This window comes from Nannospalax galili, unplaced genomic scaffold, assembly GCF_000622305.1.
Source record: "Nannospalax galili isolate Female #2095 unplaced genomic scaffold, S.galili_v1.0 scaffold1382, whole genome shotgun sequence".
NCBI lineage: Eukaryota > Metazoa > Chordata > Mammalia > Rodentia > Spalacidae > Nannospalax > Nannospalax galili.
Genome location: NW_008348397.1, coordinates 185242 through 210057, shown reverse-complemented (window position 1 = coordinate 210057; position 24816 = coordinate 185242). Strand labels below are relative to the sequence as shown.

Below are 24816 nucleotides of genomic sequence, written 5' to 3'. Positions count from 1 at the left end.
TGTGCTGTGTGAAATTAAAGATCCAGGTTCAAGGACTCTGGAGTCAAGGAAAGTGAGCAATACTCCTGGGAAAGGGGCTGCCTAAACACATGGTAAAAGGGGTGTTTGACAGTCCTAGCTCAATAGGGACCTGAGTGCAAGGTAGCACATTGTAAAACTAAGTCCCTTGGGAATAGGCCCCAATGATAACCCAGCTCATGAACTGGAGTGAACTCTTTGAGCTTTTGACTGAGCAACAGAAAAATAGTGTATTCAGAGTCCACATGCCCAAATATGCAAGAGAGTCATTAGGCACAAGATGCTCACACTGACAGGTATGAAGAGCCAAAAAAGCTAGGACACACTTTTCTCACTTCATCTTCTATCGGGGAATATGTGACAGAGCTAACAGGTAATGCATACCATTATTTACCATGGGCTTGTAATAAGCATGTGCATGGTGAGCCTCTGTCATAGAAGGGAGAGGGGGAGAGCCTTTAGGACAAAAAAGGTAGCATTTGAAAGGGCAGGACCAGCTGGGCATGGTGGCACATGCCTTTAATCCCAGCACTCGGGAGGCAGGGGCAGATGGATCTCTGTGAGTTCAAGGCCAGCCTGGTCTACATAGTGAGTTCCAGGCCAGCTGGGGCTACAGGGAAACCCGGTTTCAAAAAGACCAAAAATGAAAATAAAAACCCAAAACAAAGGGCAGGACCACAGGAAGTAAAGAGGTGGTCTTAGGTTGCAGTGAAGAGTTTTGTGGGGCTGGACAGATGACTCAGTGGTTGAAAGCAGTTTTTCCAGAAGGCATGGGGTTGGTTCCCAACCCCCACATGGTAGCTAATAACCATCCCTAACGCCAGTTTTAGGGGATCTGACATCCTGTTCTGGCCTCCACAGTAACTGCATGCATGTGTTGCACTTACATGCAGGCAAAATACTCATAAAGATAGTAACTGAAAAAAGTTCTATTTGGGGCCCAACATTCCAAAGGATGATTGTTTTATGGGCTTTGTGGCCCAAGTCAGAGGGAACTAGCACCCAGATTTCCTAAGGAATCCAACAGTCCTCAAGATGGAATGATGAAAACTAGTGTCTCTACTTGGAATATGCACTCTAATACACTTTAAAAATGTATTGTCATGGGTCTGGAGAGATGGCTCAGCAGTTAAGAGCACTGACTGCTCTTGCAGAGGACCCGGGTTCAATTCCCAGCACCCACATGGCGGCTACGAACCATCCTTAATTCCAGTTCCAAGGGAATCCGAAGCCCTCTTCTGACCTCTGCGGCACTGCACAACACAGGTGCGCTCACATACATGCAGGCAGTACATTCATACACATAAAATAAAAATATTTTGGGGTTGGGGATTTAGCTCAGTGGTAGAGCACTTGCCTAGGTTAATTCCTCAGCTCCGGGAAAAAAAAAGTAATATTTTTAAAAAATGTATTGTCAGTCGCGAGCTGCGCGGCGGCTGGAAGTGGTTGTGCCGGCGGTGGCTGGGAAGGAGGCTACGACGGCGGTGTAGGTGGCCCGGGCGGCGGCGGACAAGGACGATGGCAGACTTCCTGAAAGGCCTGCCAGCCTACAACAAGAGCAACTTCAGCCGATTCCATGCAGACTTCGTGTGCAAGGCCTCGAACCGACGGCCCTCAGTGTACCCGTCAGAACAGATCATCGTGACAGAAAAGACAAACATCCTCCTGCGCTACCTACACCAGCAATGGGACAGAAAGAATGCCTCCAAGAAGAGAGACCAAGAGCAGGTGGAGGCGGAGGGGGAGAGCTCGGCACCACCCTGAAAAGTGTCCCGGACCGACAGCCCGGACATGCCAGAGGACACCTAGGCCCCATGTGCCGGCTCACCTGTCTGTCTGCTCTGTCCACTCCTGCCGGTGTGTGTAAGCACAGTCTGCTGACACCAAGCCCACACCGCTCCAACCTCATAGAACCCATGTATTTATTTTCCTTGAGTTTTTATTTATGCTGTAACTTGTGCCAAGCATTGGTTAAAGGGACATCAGACCCAGCTGTGAGGTGTCAGTAGGCCCTTTTTCACACAGTGGTGTCCCCCACCCAGCCACCTGTCAGTAAGGCCAAGCCCAGGGTCCAGGGCCAAGGTGGCCTGGCCTCCCACAACACCAAGCAGCCTTCTTCATCCTTCCCATCCGCAGGCTCCACCTGGTCTGAAGTCCCCTCCACACACACCCTCCCCGCTCAGGTTCCTCCCATGCCCAGGCCTCACTGAGCCCATACCAGGGCATGGGAGACAAGGCACTTTTGGATCTTTCTCTTAAGTCATTTTATCATGGACTAGCCTGTGCTCTGCATCCACCCCAATAAAAGGATTTTTTCCTACTCGAAAAAAAAAAAAAAAAGACTGTCTGCATGAATGTATGTGTACATGTGTATTTGTAAACTCATACATGCACAGAGGTCAGAACAGGCCATCAGATCCTTCAGAGCTGGAGTTATAGATGCAAGACACCCGGCTTATTATTACGTGGGTGCTGGAATCTGAACTCAGGTTTTCATGATTGTGCAGCTAGTGCTCTTAACCACTTGGTATCATCACTCTAACTCTGCCTTCCCCCTTTTTGATATAGGGTCTCACCCATGGCCTGGGCTGGCCTCAAACTCAAGGCAATGCTTTTGCCTCAGCCTCCTGAATACTGGGATTTCAGCTGTGTATCACCACACTGGGTTTTACTAACAAACTTGATTGATGCTTGCCAAGCTCAGGAGTTACTAACAAAGATCCCTTGTGCCTAACTCCCAAATAGTAAATGAAGCTTCTCTTAAAATATTGTTCATGTCACTGAGCTGTCTTTTCATTCAAGATAGAAGGAAACTTTACCCAGGAGTTGATGCCATCACAGGATTACCAGAAACTAGAGGAACAGTTCATCACAAGCTTGTATTTGCACAAGCCTACTGGGCTAGCAGGGACTTCTAGAGGTCTCCCTCTGACTAGCCTAGAGAAGGGGCTGAGAATGCAGTAGAAAACCTACTGACAATATCTGAAAAGGTGCATGTGGTACACTGGTCTCTTAAGCAAGAAGCTGGAGAAGAGTGGAAAGGGTAGGTGGGAGATGTGAGTGGTTCCCAGTTCATACTGGTATAATCAGGACCATGACAGGCCTCACCAAAGAGCTCAGTAGGGCATGGGCTAGAAAAGCAGCAAGGGCAGGGACACTGATCTTAGAAACCTCTCAGCCAAACTACCAGAATTACTTCTGCCACAAAATGCCACTCTCTCAGTGTCTGCCCACTGCCCACCAGGGCAGGAAGGTCCCAGGCACCTGGCCCCACAAAGCTCCCTGGAATTCTGTGCTTCCTAGGGCAGCTCTGAGCAGTGGTCATCAGCCTCAGGAATTTTTCAACAACCCTACTTCAGACAAGCTTGGGTGTTCTGAATGGCCGCTATCATAGGGACCCCATTCTTGAAGGTAGGTGAAGTCAGGTGATGGGACAGGGAACGAAAAACACAAACCCCAGTAACAAATCATTTCTAAACATTTTTATTTCAAATCTCTTTTCACCCCTCCCCAAAAAGACATGGGTCGGGTACAGCAATCATAAAAAGGAGATACAAACACAAGAGTCAAATGTCTCCCGCACTGACACTTACAAAAAACTGGGAATTGTAAATGGGGTTTCCAACAGGACCTGCAGCAGCTACTAATGTCCCTTTACAAGAGTCAAACATGCCTATTAATACAGTATTTACAGACACCCATTCTGGAACTAATCTACAGGGACATCCCATCACCCACCCCTCTGCCCAGAAAAATACCAAAACACACCCAAAGTGCATTTGTTTTGTTTATATCAAAACATCTTTCCCTCTCCCCATCCCACCCCAGACCCTCCCCCATTAAAGATTGGCCTGCAAGTCTATTTTAACCATTTAGTTATTTTTTATACTTTATGAAAATAAATTATACAGCAACTATTTTAATAAATTAAGCATAAAAGGGGAGAATAAAGGAGGAAAACTAAATGGGAAGACGAAAGCCAGGCCACGCTTTGGCTTGGAGGGCAGGGGTGGCTAAGCAGGACAGAGTGGTTGCAGGGGGTGTGGATCCCCTCTGGTGAGCAACTGGCAACCACCAAGCCCAGAATGACACCCCTTACCACGGAGTTTCTGAAAAACAACCAGAATGCACAGCAGTGCCCATGCCATGGGCAGCACCAGTTTGGGCATCCCAATGCCTGGCCTGCCCAGAGTAGTGCCTGGATCCTGCCTGTCCCTCTGGGGAGCACCAGGGATGGAGTGGTCAGACCAGCCTGCCGCTCCACCTGAGCTGGTTGGGAAGCTGAGGACGCAGCTGGGTGGACCTGCAAGTACAGCAGGGGTCGCCCAGGTGGGTTCTGAAGAAGAGCGTCCTATTTTCCTTATACTCTGTCTCCAGGAGCAGCTGTGATCACAGTCCAGCTGCGATCCATGTTGGTGTCTGTCCGCCACAGCTGGCTGCTTTTGCCTCCTCCTTCATGCTTCTTGGCATTGAGGAGGGATAGATGGGGTAGGGAGCAGCTTCAGGGACCCTCTAAAACCCTCTGAAGATGAAATGGGAGTGAAGGCATGTCATAAACTCAGCATGCAGGATTGGCTTCCCGGGAGGTAGATGAGAGTAGGGACAGGACCAAGGGCAGGAAGGACAGGAGGGAGAGGGGAGAAATTAGGTGACACCTACCAGGATGCCAAGCAATGAAAAGGACAAAGACAGATGTATGAAATCTGCATGTAAAGAAAGATCCCTTTCTCTGGCAGATTATAGAATCAGTACTCTTAACTCATTCCTCTGTTTTCAACTGTACTACCTGAGTCCCCAGTGCTGTTATCTTGGTGATTCAACCCCATCTCACTCCTCCAAAACTTGTTTTCTACTTGTTCAAGGCCTCCTGTCACTACTGAGCATGAAGGCTCCATCACCAATAGTATGCACCATGGGGACGTGCAGGGTTGACCTCTGTGGCCCAATAATCCTACAGCTATCATAGTGGGGCACACCTTTCTTTTTTTCTTTTTTTCTTTTTTAATAAAAAAGGTTTTACTCCCCAGGAGCAAATAAATCATTTTGAACTACTGATAAACACTGCTGCAGTGAAAAGAAAGATGGCTACATATATGCAATAGCACAAATTTAGTGTAAGGACGGCTGTGTTGACGACTAGAGATAATAACCACTTATCCATTCCCCCTTCCCACAAACCAAACCAAGAGGATTCCCATAGGGAAAATGTCTAACTCAAAAGCTCTTCCCCTCTGCACAGGGGGCCATTCTCTCAAAAGGTAAAACAAGTCCTAGTCCCCACCAGTGGGGATGTTCCCAACATCCCAACTGCAGGCAAGACTTCCGCAAGTGAAGATACACACACACAGTCACACAGACTTGCGGACTTCCTTCCAGCAGCTAGTTACATCTCAGTGCCCGGTCCTCTAACGTCTGGGCCCAAAGGTCAGGGAGAGGAAGCAGGGGAAGAGATAGATCTCTCCTGAGGGTGTGGGGTGGAGGAATCCTCATGTCCCCACTCCCTGCTGGGATAGGGCTTTCAAGCAGGCTATGCTCTTCTGGGGGCCAGGGTAGGGGCTGAAAAGGGCTCTCAAGGGCACTTCTGGCTCTACCCTGACCTGTTCCCCAGTCCTTCTGAGATGTGCATTAGAGGGGCATATGCAGCTATCCCCACATCACCCCTGTATCAACAAGTGGCTTCTACACTCAGCCCAAGTCAGAAGTGTGAGAGGAGGAGCAGGAGTCAAAGGGACACTGTCAAGCCATTCTTCTCAAGAGGCTGGCACTACCATCCATACTTATTTCACCTTGGCACTGGTGGGAAACCAGGCCATGATCAGCTTAAACTCCATTACCTACCAGCTGTCATCCATTTACCTAGTCCCCAACATCAGAGTCCCCGGCCTCCTATACCTGTGCTCCCAACACAGACATGGATTTCAAGTAACAGAAGGCTGCAGCAGTGGTTGTCACTAGCTTACGTTGGCACAAACCCATCTTGAAGGTTACAGTAGATCAGTCATAAACAAGTGAAGGTGACATAGGCAAGACCTGAGAGTAGTGACACCCCCAACCACAACCTAGAAATCACAGCAGGTCTCTACACATGAGGGCCTTTCCCAGTTTGTGACTGGCACACAACAACCAGAGGTGAGTAAGTCCCCTCTGTGGACTGCATTTCCACCAGCACTGCCCACCTCAGGAGAAGGGTCAGGGCCAAGCCAACTGTCTGCCTAGCTCCTGCTCCCTTTCCAGCCAGCCTTCAGCACAGTCAACTACTCCTACTCTACCTGACTCCTCACTTAAATTCTTCTACACCCCTACTGGTGCCAAATCATGCCTGATGGAGACATCTTCCACACTACTGTTTTGTAGCCCATTCTGCTGAGGAAGGGTCAGGCTAGTTGGGCTGTGACTAAAGCACATGCCGATCATGAGCACAGTACAACTCTTCCCAAGGGTAGAGATTGGGGGGGGGGGGGCGCTGAGGATAGCCACGCTGACTGCAGCAGGTCTGGTTTTGCTCCCAAGTGAATGAATTCTCCAGTAGAAACCCCAGTACCACAGGGAATATCCACTGACTTCTGGCTTTGGCTTCACATCCCCTCAGCTTTCAGACCTGCTTGATTACTAGGAAGGCTGTCTAGACCTCCATAGTAAAGTAGGACTCTGTGATGCTGTTATCTCTAAGGGGGCTGTGCACTGCCCTGCACATGGACACAGATTTCTGCTTCCTCGCTTTAGTCCATGTATTTCTCTTCTTGTCATACTACTGCCCTTGCCTACAACCTGAAGTCTCATCACCACAGAGCTTTCCCAGACCATCTGGTCTACCCTGATTGTGCCCACTCTATGTATAAAGACAGTCCTACCACACTGAGTTGTTCTCCAATTACTTAATATACAACAGTCACTTTAAAGTTCTCTCAGGCCAGGGATCATGCCATGTCTTCTACCTTGGTATGTCTTCCACACTTCCTAGCCCAGAGCCATGAAAATAGTGACTAAAAATTAAAACTTAAATTATGAGTGTGTGAAATGGGAGAAAGAATCCCCTGGAGTTGCATATTAACCAGTTGAAGATCTCTATGGATTCCAGACTTTGGACTCTTGCAGGATGGCCCTTTCTGAAAGAAGGCAGAACTCACAGGTGTGCCAACCTCTGGATCATGATCTTATACTGTTGGTAATGCTGCCCTTGAAGCCAAGGAAGGAAGAGGTACCACAAGACATGCCAGAAGTGGGCTGACTTATGCTGCACAGCTCAGCTGTGGGACAATTCTTTACAGCCAGTTGGTGAAGCGTGTTTCCTCTGTTTGGCTAAGAGTAGGAGGAAGGTGACTCCATGCAGGGAATGAGCACACAGGACACTCTCCAGTTTTGTAAGTTACCAAGACACAAGGCCGAAGCCATCAGGAAACCACAAGCCTGATGTTGTTAACTTGAGGTATGAGGCAGGTAATAAGCAAAGGGAACCCAAAAGGTGTCACATAGACTACTACGAAAGAGTAATGAAGACCCAACAGCTCAACTGTTCCATCTTGACAGTTATGTTTACCAGAGTAACTCTTTAGAAGAGCAAATTTACATGGCATATGAGTGGCTGTGGCCAGCTGCATACATAAAGACCACTGAAAAGCAACGAGGTTTCCTCCTCCCTCCTCCACATCTACCTGGAAAACAGGTAACTCTCAAACCAGCATCTGACAGACTTCCCACTAAATGAAGGGCAACGGGGTCTGATTCGGGAAATGTCTGGGTTGCTAGTACAAACATGGGAAAATGAAGAAGCCCTTGCTACCTCCCATCTCAGAGGCAAGATGACAATGATAAGCCTACAATCATGAGATGCAATACTCTCTCTCCACTATGGAAATCTCATTAAGGCTGAGGCTCACAGGCTCCTCTAGACAGAGCACAATAGCTGTTTCTCACCTTCCTCCACATTTCCTCTCACTAGCTGACAGAGGTAACACTGACTCCTCAGCTGTGGGTATGCTTTGCCACAAAGAAGCTGGAAACATGCTCCATTAACCTCAACAGCCCAAGATTGGAGCTCTGAACCGCTCAGGTCACAAGAAATGCCTCTGCCTTGACAGCTGGCAGAAGCAATAGGAGGGACATTACCATGACCAGAGTGAAATGTATAGTTATGGAGGGGGAAGGGGCTGAAGGTGGAGGGAAAATGAGGTTAGCCTTAGGTCACAAAGTTTAAGGAATTTAGCAAAGCAAATGAATTTAGCTTCCGAGAGAGGTGATTCTGAAATCAGGTTTTGTAAACCTTAAAAAGAAAGGATATGGGGAGTCACTACTTCTAGCAAACAGGATTGCCAGTTTCTGTCTGATAATCTCCTCTTCCACCCACCCTCCCTCTTCCCTATTGAAACTGGCAAAGTGAAGCGAAGTTCCCTTCCCTCAGAAACTCCCAATCCTGTACAGTACCTTTTATGGCTCCTCCTCCCTTCCTCCAGATCCATGGCAAAGATGCTACCTCTGCCTCTGGCAGCAGTTAAACAACTGACCCCTCTCCTCCCTACTTTTCTTTGGACCTGTTCATCCTTCATATCAGTTCCAATTCAATGGGAACAAATCCCAGCTGCCTTCAAGGTGAGTTTTCCACACTGTGAAATGCAAATATTAAAACAAAACTTCTGAAAAGAAACAGTGTTAAGACTTCTTCCAGTTTTCCCGAGGAGCTCATCTAGTTCTGGGTACCACAGGGGTGGATAGAATGGTGGAGCCCCATACAGAGTATGGTTGTGTGCTTCTTCCAAGCCCCAAGGCTGCAGGGGAACCAAAGTCTGTGCCGAGAATCACAACCCTCTCTATTCTCTCTTTTTTGCCAAGTTCTTCTTTTTGTGGTAACTTCAATTTGGTTCTTCAAACTGGAGTTTGGCAACCAAATGCCTAGGGGAAAAGAAAGGGAAAAAGAAACCAGTTTAAACAGTAGAACCAAAATGAAAGGAACAGACAAGGTGCTGTAAGTGGCTCCAAAGCAGAATGGAGTTTGGACAGGCAAATGCTTCTATACACACTGAAACAACTGGAGACGTGGCAATGACCTCTGGCAGGGTGGTCTGAGAATATTCATTCAGTCTTTGTCCTGTTCCACAAAGTCACATAGCACATAAATGCTCTTCCTTAGGAAAACCCATCAAGGACTTCAGCTACCCCACCCTAATACTTTGCTCTGGGTTAATTATATTACATGAACATATTTTCAGTCTCATCAGTTACTCCCTATATGATGAAGTTTGGAGTACTCCAACACCCTGAGGTCTTCTGAATGCATTCCTGTTGCTGTGGGTCCCCCACAAGGCACAACACCCAGAGAAATCATGCTGTAACTGAAGAATCCTATTATTCCTCAAGAATACAATCAGAGGACTAAAGAGATGGCTCAGTGGTTCAGAGCACTTACTAGGCTTGCAGAAGATCCCTGTTCAGTTCCCAGGATTTACATGGTAGCACATAACTCCCTGTAACTCCAGTTCCAGGGGATCTGATGCCCTCTTCTGGCCTCTGAAGGCTCCTGCACATATGTGGTGCAGATAAACTCACAAAGGCACATATACACATAAGAAAAATGAAAATAAGCCAGGCATGGTGGTGCATGCCTTTAATCCCAGCACTCAGGAGGCAGAGGCAGGCAGATCTCAATGAGTTCAAGGCCAGCCTGCTCTACATAGTGAATTCTAGGCCAGCTAGGGCTACAGGGAGACCCTGTCTCAAAAAAGACCAAAAAAAAAAAAAAAAAGAAAAAAGAAAATAAATCTTAAGGGGGTTGGAGAGATGGCTTAGCAGTTAAGAACACTGGCTGCTCTTGCAGAGGACCCAAGTTCAACTCCCAGCACCCACATGGCAGTTAACAACTATCCATAACTCCAAGTCCAGGGGACTCCAGTGCCCTCTTCTGACCTCCACCGGCATTGCACGGCACAGGTGTACTTAAACGCAGGCAATACATTCATAAACATAAAAAAAATTATCTCGCTGGGCGTGGTGGCACACGCCTCTAATCTCAGTACTCAGGAGGCAGAGCCAGGTGGATCTCTGTGAGTTCAAGGCCAGCCTGGTCTACATAGTGAGTTCCAGGACAGCTGGGGCTACAGGGAGACCCTGTCTCAAAAAGACCAAAAAAAAAAAAAAAAAAAAAAATCTAAAAATAAATCTTTAAAAAAAAACAAAGACTACAGTTGCATAGCTGGACTCCCTAGTTCTCTACCTTTAAATTCTAATCTTTTTTATTTTTGAGACAGGCTCTTACTACGTAGCCCGGGGCGGTCTCATGGAAACAGAGATCCTGAGCTGGAGAGGTGGCTCAGTGGTTGAGAGCACTTACTGCTCTTCCAGAGGAACTGAGTTTGGGTCCCAGCACCCACATTGGGTAGTTCACAACTGCCTGTAACTCTAGCTGCATGGGATATGACATTCTCTTCTGGCCTCTATGTGTACCTGCACTCATATGCACATACTCCCACATAGCTGTGTGTGTGCGCACACACACACATAAAATAAATCTTGGGGCTGGGGCTGGAGAGATGGCTCAGCAGTTAAGAGCACTGGCTGCTCTTGCAGAGGACCTGGGTTCAATTTCCAGTACCCACATGGCAGCTAACAACCATCTGTAACTCCAGTTCCAGGGAATTTGACATCCTTTTCTGACCTCCATGGGCATTGTACTACATGGGTGCACATATATACATGCAGGCAAAACACTCATACACATAAAATAAAAATAAAACTTTTAAAAATAATAAATCTTTTAAAAAATTGTCTTTGGGCCAGGTGTGGTAGTGCACACCTTTAATCCCAGCACTTGGGAGGCAGAGGCAGGCAGATCTCAGGATGATCTTTGTGAGTTCGAGGCCAGCCTGGTCTACATACGAGTTCCAGGACAGCTGGAGCTACAAGGAGATTGAAAAAAAAAAAAAAAAAAAAAAAAAAAAAAAAAAATTGTCTTTGAAAGGAAGGTCTGGAGAAATGGCTTAGTAGTTAAAGAGTGCTTACTGCTCTTGCACAGGATATGGGTTCAATTCCTAGATACCACATGGCAGCTCATAACTGTATGTAACTCCAATTCCAGGGATCTGATGCCCTCTTCAGGCCTCCACAAGTATGGCATACATAGAGCACTCACACACTCACAGACATAAAATTAAAAAAAAATTTTTTTTTTAAAAGGGGGAGGGCAGAGATCCTACTACTTCCACCTCCCAAATGCTGGGATTACAGATGTGTTACCATACTCAATTCCTTCACTAATCTTGACTACAAAGCCACCACACAAAGAAATCTTCCTACATTAAAGCACACAGACATGTTAGGAGTTACTTCCAAGGCATACAACCTGAATGTAACTGAAGATATGATGAGAGATTTTACAACTAGTCCAGGATCCAGAAGGTCAGAGTGCCATAGTCTTCCAGAGATACTATTTCTTGGTCTCTCTTTGGCCATTCCCTCTGCCCTTACTAATCCTCAGTAGTTTAGCTCACCTGCTTTCCCATAATTGCACAGGAGAGCCCAGAAGAGACCCACAATAGATTTACCTCAGCCACAGCTAAGGAACACACAGGGGACAGCAATGCTAGCTGTCATGCTCCACTGAGAGAAGAACAAAGAGGGTGGTGAGATTAGAGCCCCCACTTCACCCTAAGGCTGTGACTCCTATGGGTTTCTCCTATAGTGGGTTTGTTTGTTTGTTTTGTTTATTGTTTTTTTTTTGTTTGTTTTTTTCAGACCAAGTGTCCCTGTATCTCTAGCTGCCCTGGAATTTATTATGTAGACCAGACTAGCCTTGAACTCACAGAGATCCTCCTGCCTCTGCCTCTGCCTCTGCCTCCCAAGTGCTGGGATTAAAGGCATGAGCCACCATGCCAGGCTCTCTTATAGTTTTCTGGTGGGGATAGAACTGAGGAAGAGTGGGTCAGAAAAAAAGCACAAGTATTCAGTGCTTAGAAACATCCCAGAGAAAGGGGAAGACACAATAACGACAAACTAGCAAATGATACCAGAATGTGAGCACATGCCAGCACTGCCCAAATCTACAACTCCTTGCAACTGCTGCTCCCTACTCATGCCAACATTTTAATGTTTACTTCAGCACAATTTAAAATATTAATTAAGGCTGGGCACGATGGCACACCTCTTTAATCCCAGCACTTGGGAGGCAGAGACAGGGGGATTGTTGTGAAAACGTGGCCAGTCTGGGATGGTTTACATAGTAAAGTCCAAGCCGGCTAGAGCTACATAGTGAGATCCTGTCTCAAAAAAAAAAAAAAAAAATCAAGAGAGGCTGGAATGATGGCTCAGCGGTTAAGAGCACCAACTACTCTTGCAGAAGACCCAGGTTCAATTCCCAGCAACTAACAACTGTCCCTAACTCCAGTTCCAGGGATCGGCCGCCTTTTTCTGACCTCTGCAGGCACTGCCCAACATGGGTGCACTTACACACATGTAGGCAATACACTCATCACACAAAAAAATAAAAGTTTAAAAAGACTGGTAATTAAAAAAAAAGATAAAATGCCATGTATGGTGGCGCATGCCTTTAATCCCAGCACTTGGGAGGCAGAGGCAGGCGGATCCCTGTGAGTTACAGGACAGCTGGGGCTACAGGGAGACTCTGTCTCAAAAAGACCAAAAAATATATATACGTATTTATTATTTTATGTATATGAGAGTTTTGCCTGCATGTAAGTGCACCATGTGTACACAATGCCCACAGAGGTCAGAAGAGGAACTGGAGTTACAGAGGGTTGTTAGCTGCTATGTGGATGCTGAGAACTGAATCCAGGTTTCCTGCAGGAACAGCAAGTGATTTTAACTGCTGAGCCACCTCTTCTGCCCTGAGATGCTGTTCTTTGTTTTCTGGGTTTTAAAATTTTTTTTGATTAATTTTTAGTTTATGTGTATGAGTGTTTTGCCTGCATGTATGTAAGTGCACCCATGGATTCAATATTGGTGGAAGCCAGAAGAGGGCACGAGATCCCCTGGAACTGGAATTATGGACAATTGTTAGCTGCCATGTGGATGGTGGGAAATGAACCACAGTCCTCTGTAAGAGCAGCAAGTGCTTTTAACCACTGAGCCATCTCTCCAGCTCCAAGACTCTGTCTTAAAACAAAAAAAATTGTTTTAAATAAATAAAGAGGGCTAACAAGATGGCTCAGTGGATAAAGGTGCTTGCTGTGTAAGACTGGAAAACTGAGTTTGATTCCCCAGAATCCACATAAAAGTGAAACTACTCCACAAAGTTGTCTGGTGACCTTGTCTTTGTTTTCTAATACTGTCATAAAACACTCTGACCAGGCCAAGCATGGTGGCATACGCCTTTAATCCCAGCACTCAGGAGGCAGAGGCAGGTGGATCTCTGTGAAATCAAGGCCAGCCTGGTCTACATGGTGAGTTTCAGGTCAGCTGGGGCTACAGGGAGACCCTGTCTCTGAAAGAGAGGGGCCCTCAGACCCCCTCCCTATCCTCTGAAAAAAAACTACCCTCCACCTGACTCTGGAAATCCCCTTCATTGTTCGAACCCTTTCCTGGTATCTGTTTATGATTTCTATGGAAATGATCTGGGGCAGAAGAGATAGAACGTTCTGCCCCAGGTGAGCTAGCCAATGACAGTTTTCTTGATACATCTGTGTATGGTCTCTATGGGAATAATCTGGGGCAGAAGAGAAAGAAAGTTCTGCCCCAAGTAAGACAGCCAATGGCTGTATAGGTAGAGTCTCTGGAAATCAGCCCTAGATTGTTCCAATCCTTCCTTGGTTATTCTGTGTAGTTTCTATGGACATTCCCTGCCTTGTGGTTTTTGTGTTTTTTCTGCTTAAAAGTCCTACGTTTTTACTGTTCAGGGTCGCAGCACAGCTCCCAAGACTGTCTGCGTCCTCAACCGGTTGGTTCCAATAAAGCACTCCTTTTTACTGAGACTCAGTGTCCGAGTGGTCAATTTAGGGAATTTTACAGACCCTTAACAGTCTTTTCAAAAACAAAACAACAACAAAAAAACAAACTACTCTGACCAAAACCAACATTGGGAAGGAAAGATTTATTGCATCTTACACTCCTAAGTGACAGTCCATTTTTGAGAAAAGTCAGGTAGGAACCCACGGCAGGAACCTGGAGGCAGGAACTGAAGCACAGACCATGTAGGAACACTGTTTACTGGCCTGCTCCTCCGGCCTGCACTCAGCTTGCTTTCTTATACAACCCAGGAGCAGCCCAGGGTGACACCACCCACAGTGGACTGGGCCCTCCAACATCACTCAACAATCAAGAAAATGCCTTACAGACATGCCCACAGGCCTATCCAATGGAGGGAACTCCTCAACTGAGGTTCCCTCTTCCCAAGTATGTCAAGATATGAAGTCTCAAAAAAACAAACAAAACAAACAAACAAACAAAAAAGGTATGAAGTCATTGTGTGAAGTCAACCATGACAGGACACCACATGTACACAGTATCACATGAACACACACAAACTAATTAAAAAAAAAAAAAAAAGAATTTGCCAGCACAAACCAGTATTCAATGTAATTTATAAAGAAGTAAGTGGGGTCTGGAAAGATAGCTCAGTGGTGCTGCTCTTCCAGAAGGCCTGAGTTTGGTTCTCAGCACCCCATCAGGCAGCTCATAACTGCCTGTAACTTCAGCTTCAGGAGATCCAATGTTTTCCTCTGGCCTCTGTGGGCACCCATACACATGGCAGACAAACACATACACATAAAATAAATAAAATAAATCCTAAAAAAAAAAAAGCCAGGCATGATGGTATATGCCTTTAATCTAAGCACTTGGGAGGCAAAGGCAGGTAGATCTCTGTGAGTTCCAGGCCAGGCTGGTCTATACAGTGAGTTCCAGGCCAGTCATAGCTACATAGTGAGGCCCTGTCTTAAGAAAAAAAAAAAAGAAAAGAAAAATTTTTTGGCTAGGCATGGTAGTGTACAAGTGTATACCTTTAATCATAGCACTTGGAAGCAGAGGCAGGTGGCTCTCTGGGAGTCTGAAGCCAGCCTGGTCTACATAGCAATTCAGTTCCAGGCCCAGACCCTCAAAAAAACAAAACAAAACAAAACAAAACAAAATAAATAGGTAGAACTCAGCAGGGCAGTGGGAAAATGATCTCTAACTTAAGTAAATGAAGTCCTCATTTATTCTTTTTCTTTTAATTTAAAATTGCATGTCTATGAGTAGGTTTGTGCATATGAATGCAGTGCCTGTAGAGACCAGAAAACAATACTGGAGCCCCTGGAGTTTTTATGAGCCTCTAGACATGGGTGCTGGGAACTGAATTCAGGTCCTGTACAAAAGCAGTATGTGTTCTTAACTGCTGACCCACCTCTCTAGCTCCTACTTTTTTTTCCTTTTTGAAACAGAGGCTTGGGGCTGGAGAGATGGCTCAGGGGTTAAGAGCACTGATTGCTCTTGCAGAGGACCTAGGTTCAATTCCCAGTACCCACATGGCAGCTAACAACTGTCCCTAACTACTCCAGTTCCAGGGGAACTGACCTCCAAGGGCATTGCATGACACAGGTGCACTTACATACATGCAGGTAATACACTCATTACACATGAATAAAAATAATTAAAAAAAAGGACACAGGCTCATGAAGCCCAGACTGGCCTCCAACTTGCTATGTATCTGAGGCAGATTGAAATCTGATACTGCTGCCTCCATCTCCTCAATGCAAGGATTACAGGTGTGTTGCACCATACCCAGAGTCATTTATCCTTTTCAACAATTTACTTTGCAGTGGCCCAGAAATGACTCAGGATAGGCAGAAAGCCAGGCTGCTTTTCCTTATCCCCCATCCCAGCTGTGGGACTTAATGGCACTCTTATTGAAATGCATGCCTCTTACAAATAAAGGTATATCTGCATTCCCTTGGATGAAGTTTTCCCCCCTTTGAGTTCTTGCTTTCTGTATCATGCGTGCAATATTGAGATCAGTCAAGGCACATGTGAAAGAAGCCTACATGCTTAGCTATACTTTTGTCTGCCTTACTATATTCAGTGATTAGCTTGCACACTGTTCGCCTCCACCCAGGTGGTAGGGTTCCTGGTATGTGTTCAGCTTGGTAATTTTTCTCGGTTTTGTTTCTGTAGTACTAATAAACTTAGGACCTCATGCATACTAGGCAAGTACTCGACCACTGAGTTACATTCCTAATCCTCTTTTTACTTTTTAGTTTGAGATAGGGTCTCATTAAGTTGCCCTGGCTAGCCTTGAACTCACTCTAGTCCAGGCAGGCTTGGCTTAGCAAACATTCTTTCAGCTCTTCATGCCTGCCTGTTCTTCTTCCAAATGAGGTATATACCTATTAAGGAGCCTATTATCAAACAAATGTCTGAGTGAGATATATACAGAAGTGCTCAACACATGTGGAAATGCCTAGTGCATAGGCTGGACAAGGAAACAGTGTTCCTACCCTTCATGGTGAGCAGCAGGGGCCCCTCGCTACGTTGAGGGCTCCACCTCTTGCTTCTGTTTGGAAATGAGCTGCGCTTCCTTTAGAGACAGGTACACCTCTTCCTGAGGATCATAATAGTAGAACTTTCGAATATAAGAGATCAGCGGTCTGTGAAAAACAAGGAGACACAAAGGACTGTTTATACAGAATAGTTCTACGAAATTTTGCACTAGTGCTTCTTTTAAGAAATATCTTTTGCTCAACCCTTCTTCCTTTTTCTTCATTCCCTTATACAGCTAAGACTACTAAACAGCCTGTGCCCATCTAACAGAATCCCTAGCTTCTCACTGCTTACACTTTGTCTCCCTTCACTCTTACTGCACTCCACTCTACCCAGGACCTACACGAGTGAGGTCAACACATCTATCTTCCTCCCTTTTTGCTGTCATGTCACAGCTTCAGAGTTAAGTGCTAAGACAGATGAGAGATGAAAGAACTTTGCCTGTGAACATTTCATGCCGGGCCCCACCCCAGCCCTCAAGACCCCACTGTACTTGGGCAGTGGAAGATCCGGGATATGATCTATTCGGACGAGCTGCCGGATCCGAAATCTGCAAAGGTGCTGAAGGGATTTGACATTGCTGAATCGGGACACTGGATAGAGCAGCTGTACTGGAGTTGGTGGCAGTCCTTCAAAAATAAAAACAAAGGGACATCTTCAGAGGGAACAATGCAGCTAACTACATCATGGGGTTTTTTTTTGAGACAGGGTCTCCCTGTAGCCCCAGCTGTCCTGGAACTCACTATATAGGCCAGGCTGGCCTTGAACTCACAGAGATCCGCCTGCTTCTGCCTCCCGAGTGCTGGGATTAAAGGCGTGCGCCACCACGTCCAGCCACATCATGGGGTTTTTTTAGAGTTCATGTATGTATACTCTGTTTAAAAGCCCTTCCACAAAGGGCTGTTGATTTCCATTTGTGGAAATATCACTACTGTTATTTCACTCAAATAAATGTAGTGTCCTCTAACAGCCTCACCAGCAACACTGTGTTTTGCTTTGGATTTTTTGAGACACAGTCTTGCTAGGTAGCCTGGGTTGAATTGAAACTCATTATGTAGACCAGATTGGCCCTGAACCTGCAGCAACTCTCCTGCTTCAGCATCCTATGTGCTGGGATTACAGGTGTGAACCACCACACTTGGCTCCCAGCATCATTCTCAATTGTGGAGAACAGCCCAATAATGACCAAGGCCAGGCTAGAGACTGCTTAGGGACCAAGTGGTCAAGACCAGGCCTGAGGTTCTCAGGGAAGGGCAAGAATCAAAAAACCTCCCTTTTGGAAAAGGGAGATACCTGTTGGGCATTATCTAGCAGTATCCTGAAGACCAGGACTCAGGACGTCCAGAGGTACAATGGCTTAGATAGCCTTTATCCCCAGAAAGGGTCACATATTGAAAAGCTTGGCCTCCTCTGTGACAATGCTGAGGTAACAGAACCTTTAAGAGGTAGAGCTTAGGGGAAGGTGATTAGATCACAGGCGTTCCAGGAGTGGGTCAAGTCTTACTGATTAGTTCCTCTAAGAACGGGTTGCTAGGACTGGGAAGAAGGTTCAGTGGGAAAAGTACTTGGTATATAAGCATGAAGATCTGTGTTCAACTCTACAGAATGTACATTAAAGCTGGAGACACAGTGCAACCCCAGCACTGGGTGGGGCAGGGCATGGAGACAGGCAAATCTCAGGGGCTCACTGGCCAGTCTAGCTAAAACAAAGAGCTTCAGGTTCAGTAAGAAATCTGGCCTCCAAAAGTAAGGTGTAAAGCCATAAAGGAAGAAACCCAATGCCTCTATATGCGCACTCAGGGTACATACGTACGTATACACACACACAAATAGGTTGTTGTAAGCAAAGCCTGGCAACTCCTCTGAATTCTGCACAAGCCCACCATTATGATGGCACCTATGAGCTAAATTTGTCTTTAGAAAAGGACTCAGTAATTAAAAAAAAAAAAAAAAAAAGCAATTGGTGTAGTGACTGAGATCTCAGCAGAACACCAGACAGTGCCTGTTCTGGCCTCTGTCTGGCATAGGGGCTGAGAACTCAGGGGACCCCTGAGAGCACCTGGGTCTTGCCTTCACGTCAGTGCTCTCCCTTTGCGAGGGAACTGACACTAATTCTAACCCCTCCAATAGCTATCAAAGTGCCTGAAAACAAATTCTGAGTCCATCACTCGAGTCCAGCCTTGGCAGACAAAAGAAAAATGAGGAGGAACCCAATAGAGGGATGCTTTTGAAAGCTCTCATCAATAAATTCCAATGGACTCTGAAATGGGCATTTACTTGCCCTGTTCTGACCTTTTTCTAGTTCCTTGTTTAGAACTTGTAATGCTAACTGCTCTTGCCTTTACTTCTCCTCCACATCTCCTAAGCACCAGTCAAGGACTTTCTTTTTTCCCTACACTTAAGAGTTATGCAATTTGTGAGTCTTTTAAAGCCCACCCCCCTCCACAAAAAAAGAAAGAATACATGAAGTTGTCAGGAAAAAGTGATGGGGAGATATGGGAGAAGTTGGAGGGAGGGAGTGGGCATGGATTTGATCAAAACACCTTATATGCATGTATGAAATTCTCAATAATTTTTTTTTAAGTTAAAAAAGAAAAAAATAGAACTATATGGACACATGATCTCCCCTCTCCCCATATGATAAATGTTTTCTATGTATCTATCAAAAGGTAATAAATAGAAGTTAATTATCCATATTTATCTTAAAAGAAAAAAAAGGCAAGCTGGGCATGGTTGCATATACCTTTAATCCAAGCACTCAGGAGACAGAGGTCAGAGGTAGGTGGATTTCTGAGTTCAAGGCCAGCCTGTTCTACACAGTGAATTCCAGGAGGGAGACCCTGTCTCAAAAAGAGCAAAAAAAAAAAAAAAAAAGGAACATAGGGAGCTGGAGAAATGGTTCAGTGGTTCAATTCCTAGTACTCACATGGCAACCAAAAACTGTCCAGTTCCAGGATGCACTTACATACAAATGCAAGCAATACATTCATACACATAACATAAAAATATTTTTTAAGGGGCTGGAGAGATGGCTCAGCGGCTGAAAGCACGGACTGCTCTTGCAGAGGACCTGGGTTTGATTCCCAGCACCCACAAGGCAGCTATGAACCATCCTTAACGCCAGTTCCAGGGGAATCCGAAGCCCTCTTCTGACCTCCGTGGCATTGCACCACACAGGTGCACTCATATACATGCAGGCAATACACTCATACACATTTTAAAAAAATAAATAAATAAAAATTTTTTTTTGGTCTTTTTGAGACAGGGTCTCCCCGTAGCCCCAGCTGTCCTGGAACTCACTATGTAGACCAGGCTGGACTTGACCTCACTGAGATCGGCCTGTCTCTGCCTCCCAAGTGCTGGGATTAAAGGCATGTGCCACCACACCAGGCTTGGTCTTCTCTTTTTAGAAAAAAAAAAAGGCTGGGCCTAGTGGCCCACACATTTGATCCCAGCACTGAGGAGGCAGAGGCAGGCGGATCTCTGTGATTTCAAGGCCAGCCTACATAGTGAGTTCCAGGTCAGCTAGAGCTACAGGGAGACCCTGTCTCAAAAAGACCAAAAAGTTTCACAAGCTACACATGGTGGCCCATACCTGCATCCCAGCAACTGGAAGGTCAGACACCAGGATCAGGAGTTCAAGAACAGCCTGGGCTATATGAAACTTTGCTTCACTCTCTGCCCTACCCTCCATACATATATTTAAGCTTTTTTTTTTTTTTTTTTTTTTTGGTCTTTTTGAGACAGGGTCTCCCTATAGCCCCAACTGTCCTGGAACTCACTATGTAGACCAGGCTGGCCTTGAACTCACAGAGATCTGCCTGCCTCTGCCTCCTGAGTGCTGGGATTAAAGGCGTGCACCACCATACCCGCTTAACTTTTTTTTTTTTTTTTTAACATTTACTTATTATATGTATGTGGGTGAGTTTGGGCATGCCATAGTATATATGTGGAGGCCAGAGGACAATTGGTGGGATTTGGTTTTTCTCCTTCCACTATACAAGTTCTGGGGATCAAACTCAGGTCATCAGATTTGGTGGAAAGCATCCTTACCCACTGAGCCATCTTGCTAGGCCTAATGTGTTTTTTGTAGGACAGGGTCTCATTACATAGTCCAGACTGGCCTTGAACTCACAGTAGTCCCCTGAATGCTAGATTACAGGAATGAGCTACTACACCCAACTTACTTAAGTGGTTTTAAAAAATTATTGGGAGGGGAGGTAGAGAGATGGCTCAGTAGTTAATAGCACTGGCTGCTCTTGCAAAGGACCCAGATTTGATTCTCAGTACCCACATTGGGTAGGCTACCAACAGTCCCTAACTCCAGTTCTGAGGGACTCAACATTCTCTTGTGGCCTCCATGGGCATGCCATGTCACACACACACACACACACACACACACACACACACACACACAAGCAAAACACACATAAAATAAATTTAAAAATTATTTTAAAAAAGTATGTGATGGGCCAGATGTGACGGATCCTATCTGTAATCTCAGTACTTCAGGGAATGAGGTAGGAGGATTGCTGTTTGAGGTCAGCCTTGGCTATTTAAAAGATTTCCAGGCTAGCCTGGGCTCTAGTAGGAGACCCTGTCTTAAAAAAAGAAAAGAAGTTGGGTTTGGTGGTGCACACTTTTAATCCCAGCACTCAGGAGGCAGAGGAAGGAATTCAAGGCCAGTCTGGTGTACATGGTGAGTTCCAGGCCAGATGGGGCTGCAGGGAAACTCTATCTCAAAAAGACCAAAAAACAAACAAACAAAAAAAAGATTTTAGAGTTGGAACTGGGCATGATGGTGGATTCTTATAATTCCAGCATTTAGAAGCCTGAGGCAGGAGGATCACATGATAGAGAACCAGCCTGTTCTAGTTGCAGGCCAGCTTGGAATACACAGTAAGACTCAAAAACAAACAAACAAACAAACAAAAAAAACCAAAATGAACAATCCAAAAACAACTAAAATGATAAATGCAACAATATAAGTTCAAAACTTGTATTATAAAAAACTACAAAAGAAGACTCGGCTTGGTGGCATACACCTTTAATCCTAGCACTGAGGAAGCAGGTGGATCTTTGTGAATTTGAGGCCAACCTGGTCTACATAGTGAGTTCCAGGTCATCTGGGGCTACAGGGAGATCTTGTCTCCAAAAGACCTGACCCCCTCCTCCAAAAAAACCTACAAAAGAGCCAAGCTTGATGGCACATACCTGAAATCCCAAACCTTGGGAAGCAGAGGCAACAAGATTGCAAGTTCAAAATCAGCTTGTGCTAAAGAGTAAGTCAGAGTAAGTTCAAGGTGAGCCTTGGGCAACTCAGTGAGACCCTGTCTCAAAATGGAAAAAAAAAAAAAGGCATAAAACAAAGGTAAAAAGAGGCTGGATGTGGGTTTACACAGTTTAGTGGTAGAGTACTTCTCGAGCATGTGTGAGACCTTAGGTTCAATCACCACTATCATTAAATATATATAGTCATCCTTCAGCATACACAGGGACTTGGTTCCAGGATCCCTGTTCATAACAAAATTTGCAAAGACTCAAGTTCCTTACATAAAATGGCATAGTACATATGACTTATGCACATCCTAATTTATAGTTTAAATCATCTCCAGATTACTTATAACCTTAATTCAATTTAAACAGTTGCTATACTGTACTGTATAGGGAAAAATGATGTGGAAAAAGTCTATACATGTTTAGCAGAGATATAATTTTATTTTCAATGTTTTTTCAAGTATGTTTAATCTGCAGTTGATTAAATCCATTAACATAGAACCTATGAGTAGTGAGGGTTGTATTCACAAATAAAAATAAATAAAAGCTGGGTGTGGTAGCGCATGCCTTTGATCCCAGCAGAGGCAGAAGGATCTCTGAGTTCAAGGCCAGCCTGGTCTACATAGATCCTGGCCAGCTGGGGCTACAGGGAGATCCTGTCTCAAAAAGACCAAAAAATAAACAAAGCAAATAAATAAATAAACAAAAAATAAATAAATGGGAGCTCATTAAAACAAAAAACTCACTCTAACAAAATCCCTGAAATAATTTTTTTTTTTTTTTTTTTTTTTTTTTTTTTTTTTAGGGGGACAGGGTCTCCCTGTAGCCCCAGCTGTCCTGGAACTCGCTATGTAGACCAGGCTGGCCTTGAACTCACAGAGATCCTCCTGCCTCTGCTTCTTAAGTTCAAGGCCAGACATAGTGAGTTCCAGGCCAGCTGAGCCTACAGGGAGACTATGTCTCAAAAATAAGATCCTGGGTTCAATTCACTTCCTGATCTAGGATCACAGGTATGCCCCACCATACCCAGTAGTTTATGTAATGTTGGAGATTGAGCCCCAGGCTTTCTGCATGTTAGACAAACTACCAACTGAGATACATGCCTAGTTCCATTACCTATAATTTTAATAGAGTGACCTATTAATCTAACTTTGATAGTTCTTCAAATTTGTAAGGTGGTTGTAAGAAATTAAGAGATCTTTAAAGCCAGGCATGGTGGCACACACCTTTAATTTTAGTACTGGGGAGGCAGAATAGGCAGATAGATCTCTAACATTAAGGCCAGCCTGGTTAACATAGTGAGGGCCAGGCCAACTGGGGCTTAAAAAAAGAGAGAGATTGGAATCACAAATGTGGCCTTCTATTTAACATATGATAGGCACTCAATAAACCATAGCAAATATTACAAACTCTAGCTCGTTTACAACATTAAAAATCTTAGCTGCAATTTCTGAAGACGGCACATTTATGGAATGATAAGAAGTGCACTGGAGAAGTCCAAGATCTCAGGAAGTCTCTCAATACTCTGCAGGGAGAGAGTACTCCACAGTAAGATCCCTTTCTGAGAGTTCCTGGTTCCCCCATAAGCAGAACTCATTCAACATCCCGCCCATTAATCACTGCCATGTTTAGCCTGCAGCTGCACATACACTCTTGCCTTTGTCTTCCTACTGTCCCCTCCTTGAGTCTATGAGCACTCAGAGAGCAGTGATGAGGCTTACTTTTTATGCTGAGCTGCAAATAAATATTTGTTAAATAAAATGTCCTTCATATCCACAAATGTTAAAAAAAAACTGTTGACCAGAGTCAATCCTATGAGGAAGAATTCTAACTTTTCCCTTTGACTAAGACAACTGCATGAGACCCAACTGTGTTGACAGCACTGAGCAAATAATGAAGTGAGAATTAATATAGTTCACACCCTGTCATGCCTTATTTAAATCACCAAGACTATACAAAACATCCCTGTCGCCTGGCTCAATCCTGTTCCTGATATTCTGCCTGAGGCTCCCCAGAAACTTCTACTTTTTAGAGCAATTTCTTGGCACCCTGCTTAGGAATCTAATTTGATTCAATGTGAAAGCATGAAGTTCTCAGTTTAAGTTCCATTTGTATCCTACAATTCCTTACATTAATGTGCTTGTCAATTTTCTTTACCCAGTACTAAAAGTCAGATTCCTCTAAACCATCCCTTCACCTCTTCTGATAGAGACTAGGCAGATACCTTCTTGAATAGGCAGGCAGACTACATAACTATACAGCAAGGCCAAGAGTAACAGTGCTCCCAGATGGAGAGAAGTCTTTGTTTTCAACAATGGTAGGGATATCAATATACCAAAAACAAACAACAACAAAATACTATTCATCAGTACATTTAGTACAGTGTAGGCAAATCCACAACAGGTACCTTTCAACACACTATACCTAAATCTAACCTTCTGGACACTCACTCTTACATTCCTGTCCCTGAGGAAATGACCTGAGAGTTCTCTCTGTTCCGATTCACAGGAGAGAGTCAAGATCGGCAATAAGGAGGCATGTCAATGTCAAGTGATACATGATGCTTCAGCATTAGAGATTGGAGTTGTTTTTTTATTTATGTAGGAAGAGAAACAGAGATCTCTCTTCAGTGTGTTGCAGGTTTAAGGAACAAAGGCTGGAAATTAGTCACTGAACTCTGTAGGAAGAGTGGGTATAATTACAGGCAGGAGAAAAAGTTTCAAGTGGAGCCTTTGTTTGGAGTGGGGTCATTCTGGTACTATACTGAATAATATTCATGTCAGGTTAAATACTTATTATAATTAACAGGAGGCTGAGGCAGGAGGATCATGAGTTTGAGTCCAGCCTGGGCTACGTAGCAAGCTCAAGATCAGTCTGAACTACATAGTAAGGTCCTGTTTCAAAAGGGCAATAATAAGATCAGTGTGGTGGCGCACACCTTTAATCCCAGCACTCGGGAGGCAGAGGCAGGTGGACCGTTGTGAGTTCAAGGCCAGCCTGGTCTACATAGTGAGTTCAGGTCAGCTGGGACTACAGGGAGACCCTGTCTCAAAAAGACAAAAAAAA

At 45.0% G+C, this 24816-nt stretch overlaps 1 protein-coding gene and 1 pseudogene across 2 annotated transcripts in view; one reads left to right on the top strand and one right to left on the bottom strand.

The window, feature by feature from the left end:
• The first annotated feature begins 1536 nt into the window (after positions 1 to 1536).
• LOC103743792 lies at positions 1537 to 1782 on the top strand (annotated as a pseudogene).
• Positions 1783 to 3493: 1711 nt separating this feature from the next.
• Socs7 (suppressor of cytokine signaling 7) overlaps positions 3494 to 24816 on the bottom strand; it is a 45425-nt gene continuing 24102 nt past the window's right edge. For both annotated transcript variants that reach the window (XM_008845261.3, XM_029569449.1), the window contains 3 exons: positions 16967 to 17102; positions 16431 to 16580; positions 3494 to 8904 (listed from right to left, as the gene is read on the bottom strand). In XM_008845261.3, coding sequence (XP_008843483.2) covers positions 16460 to 16580; positions 16967 to 17102 — 257 coding nt within the window. In that variant the 3' untranslated portion in view covers positions 3494 to 8904; positions 16431 to 16459. The remainder of the gene's footprint in view (positions 8905 to 16430; positions 16581 to 16966; positions 17103 to 24816) is intronic.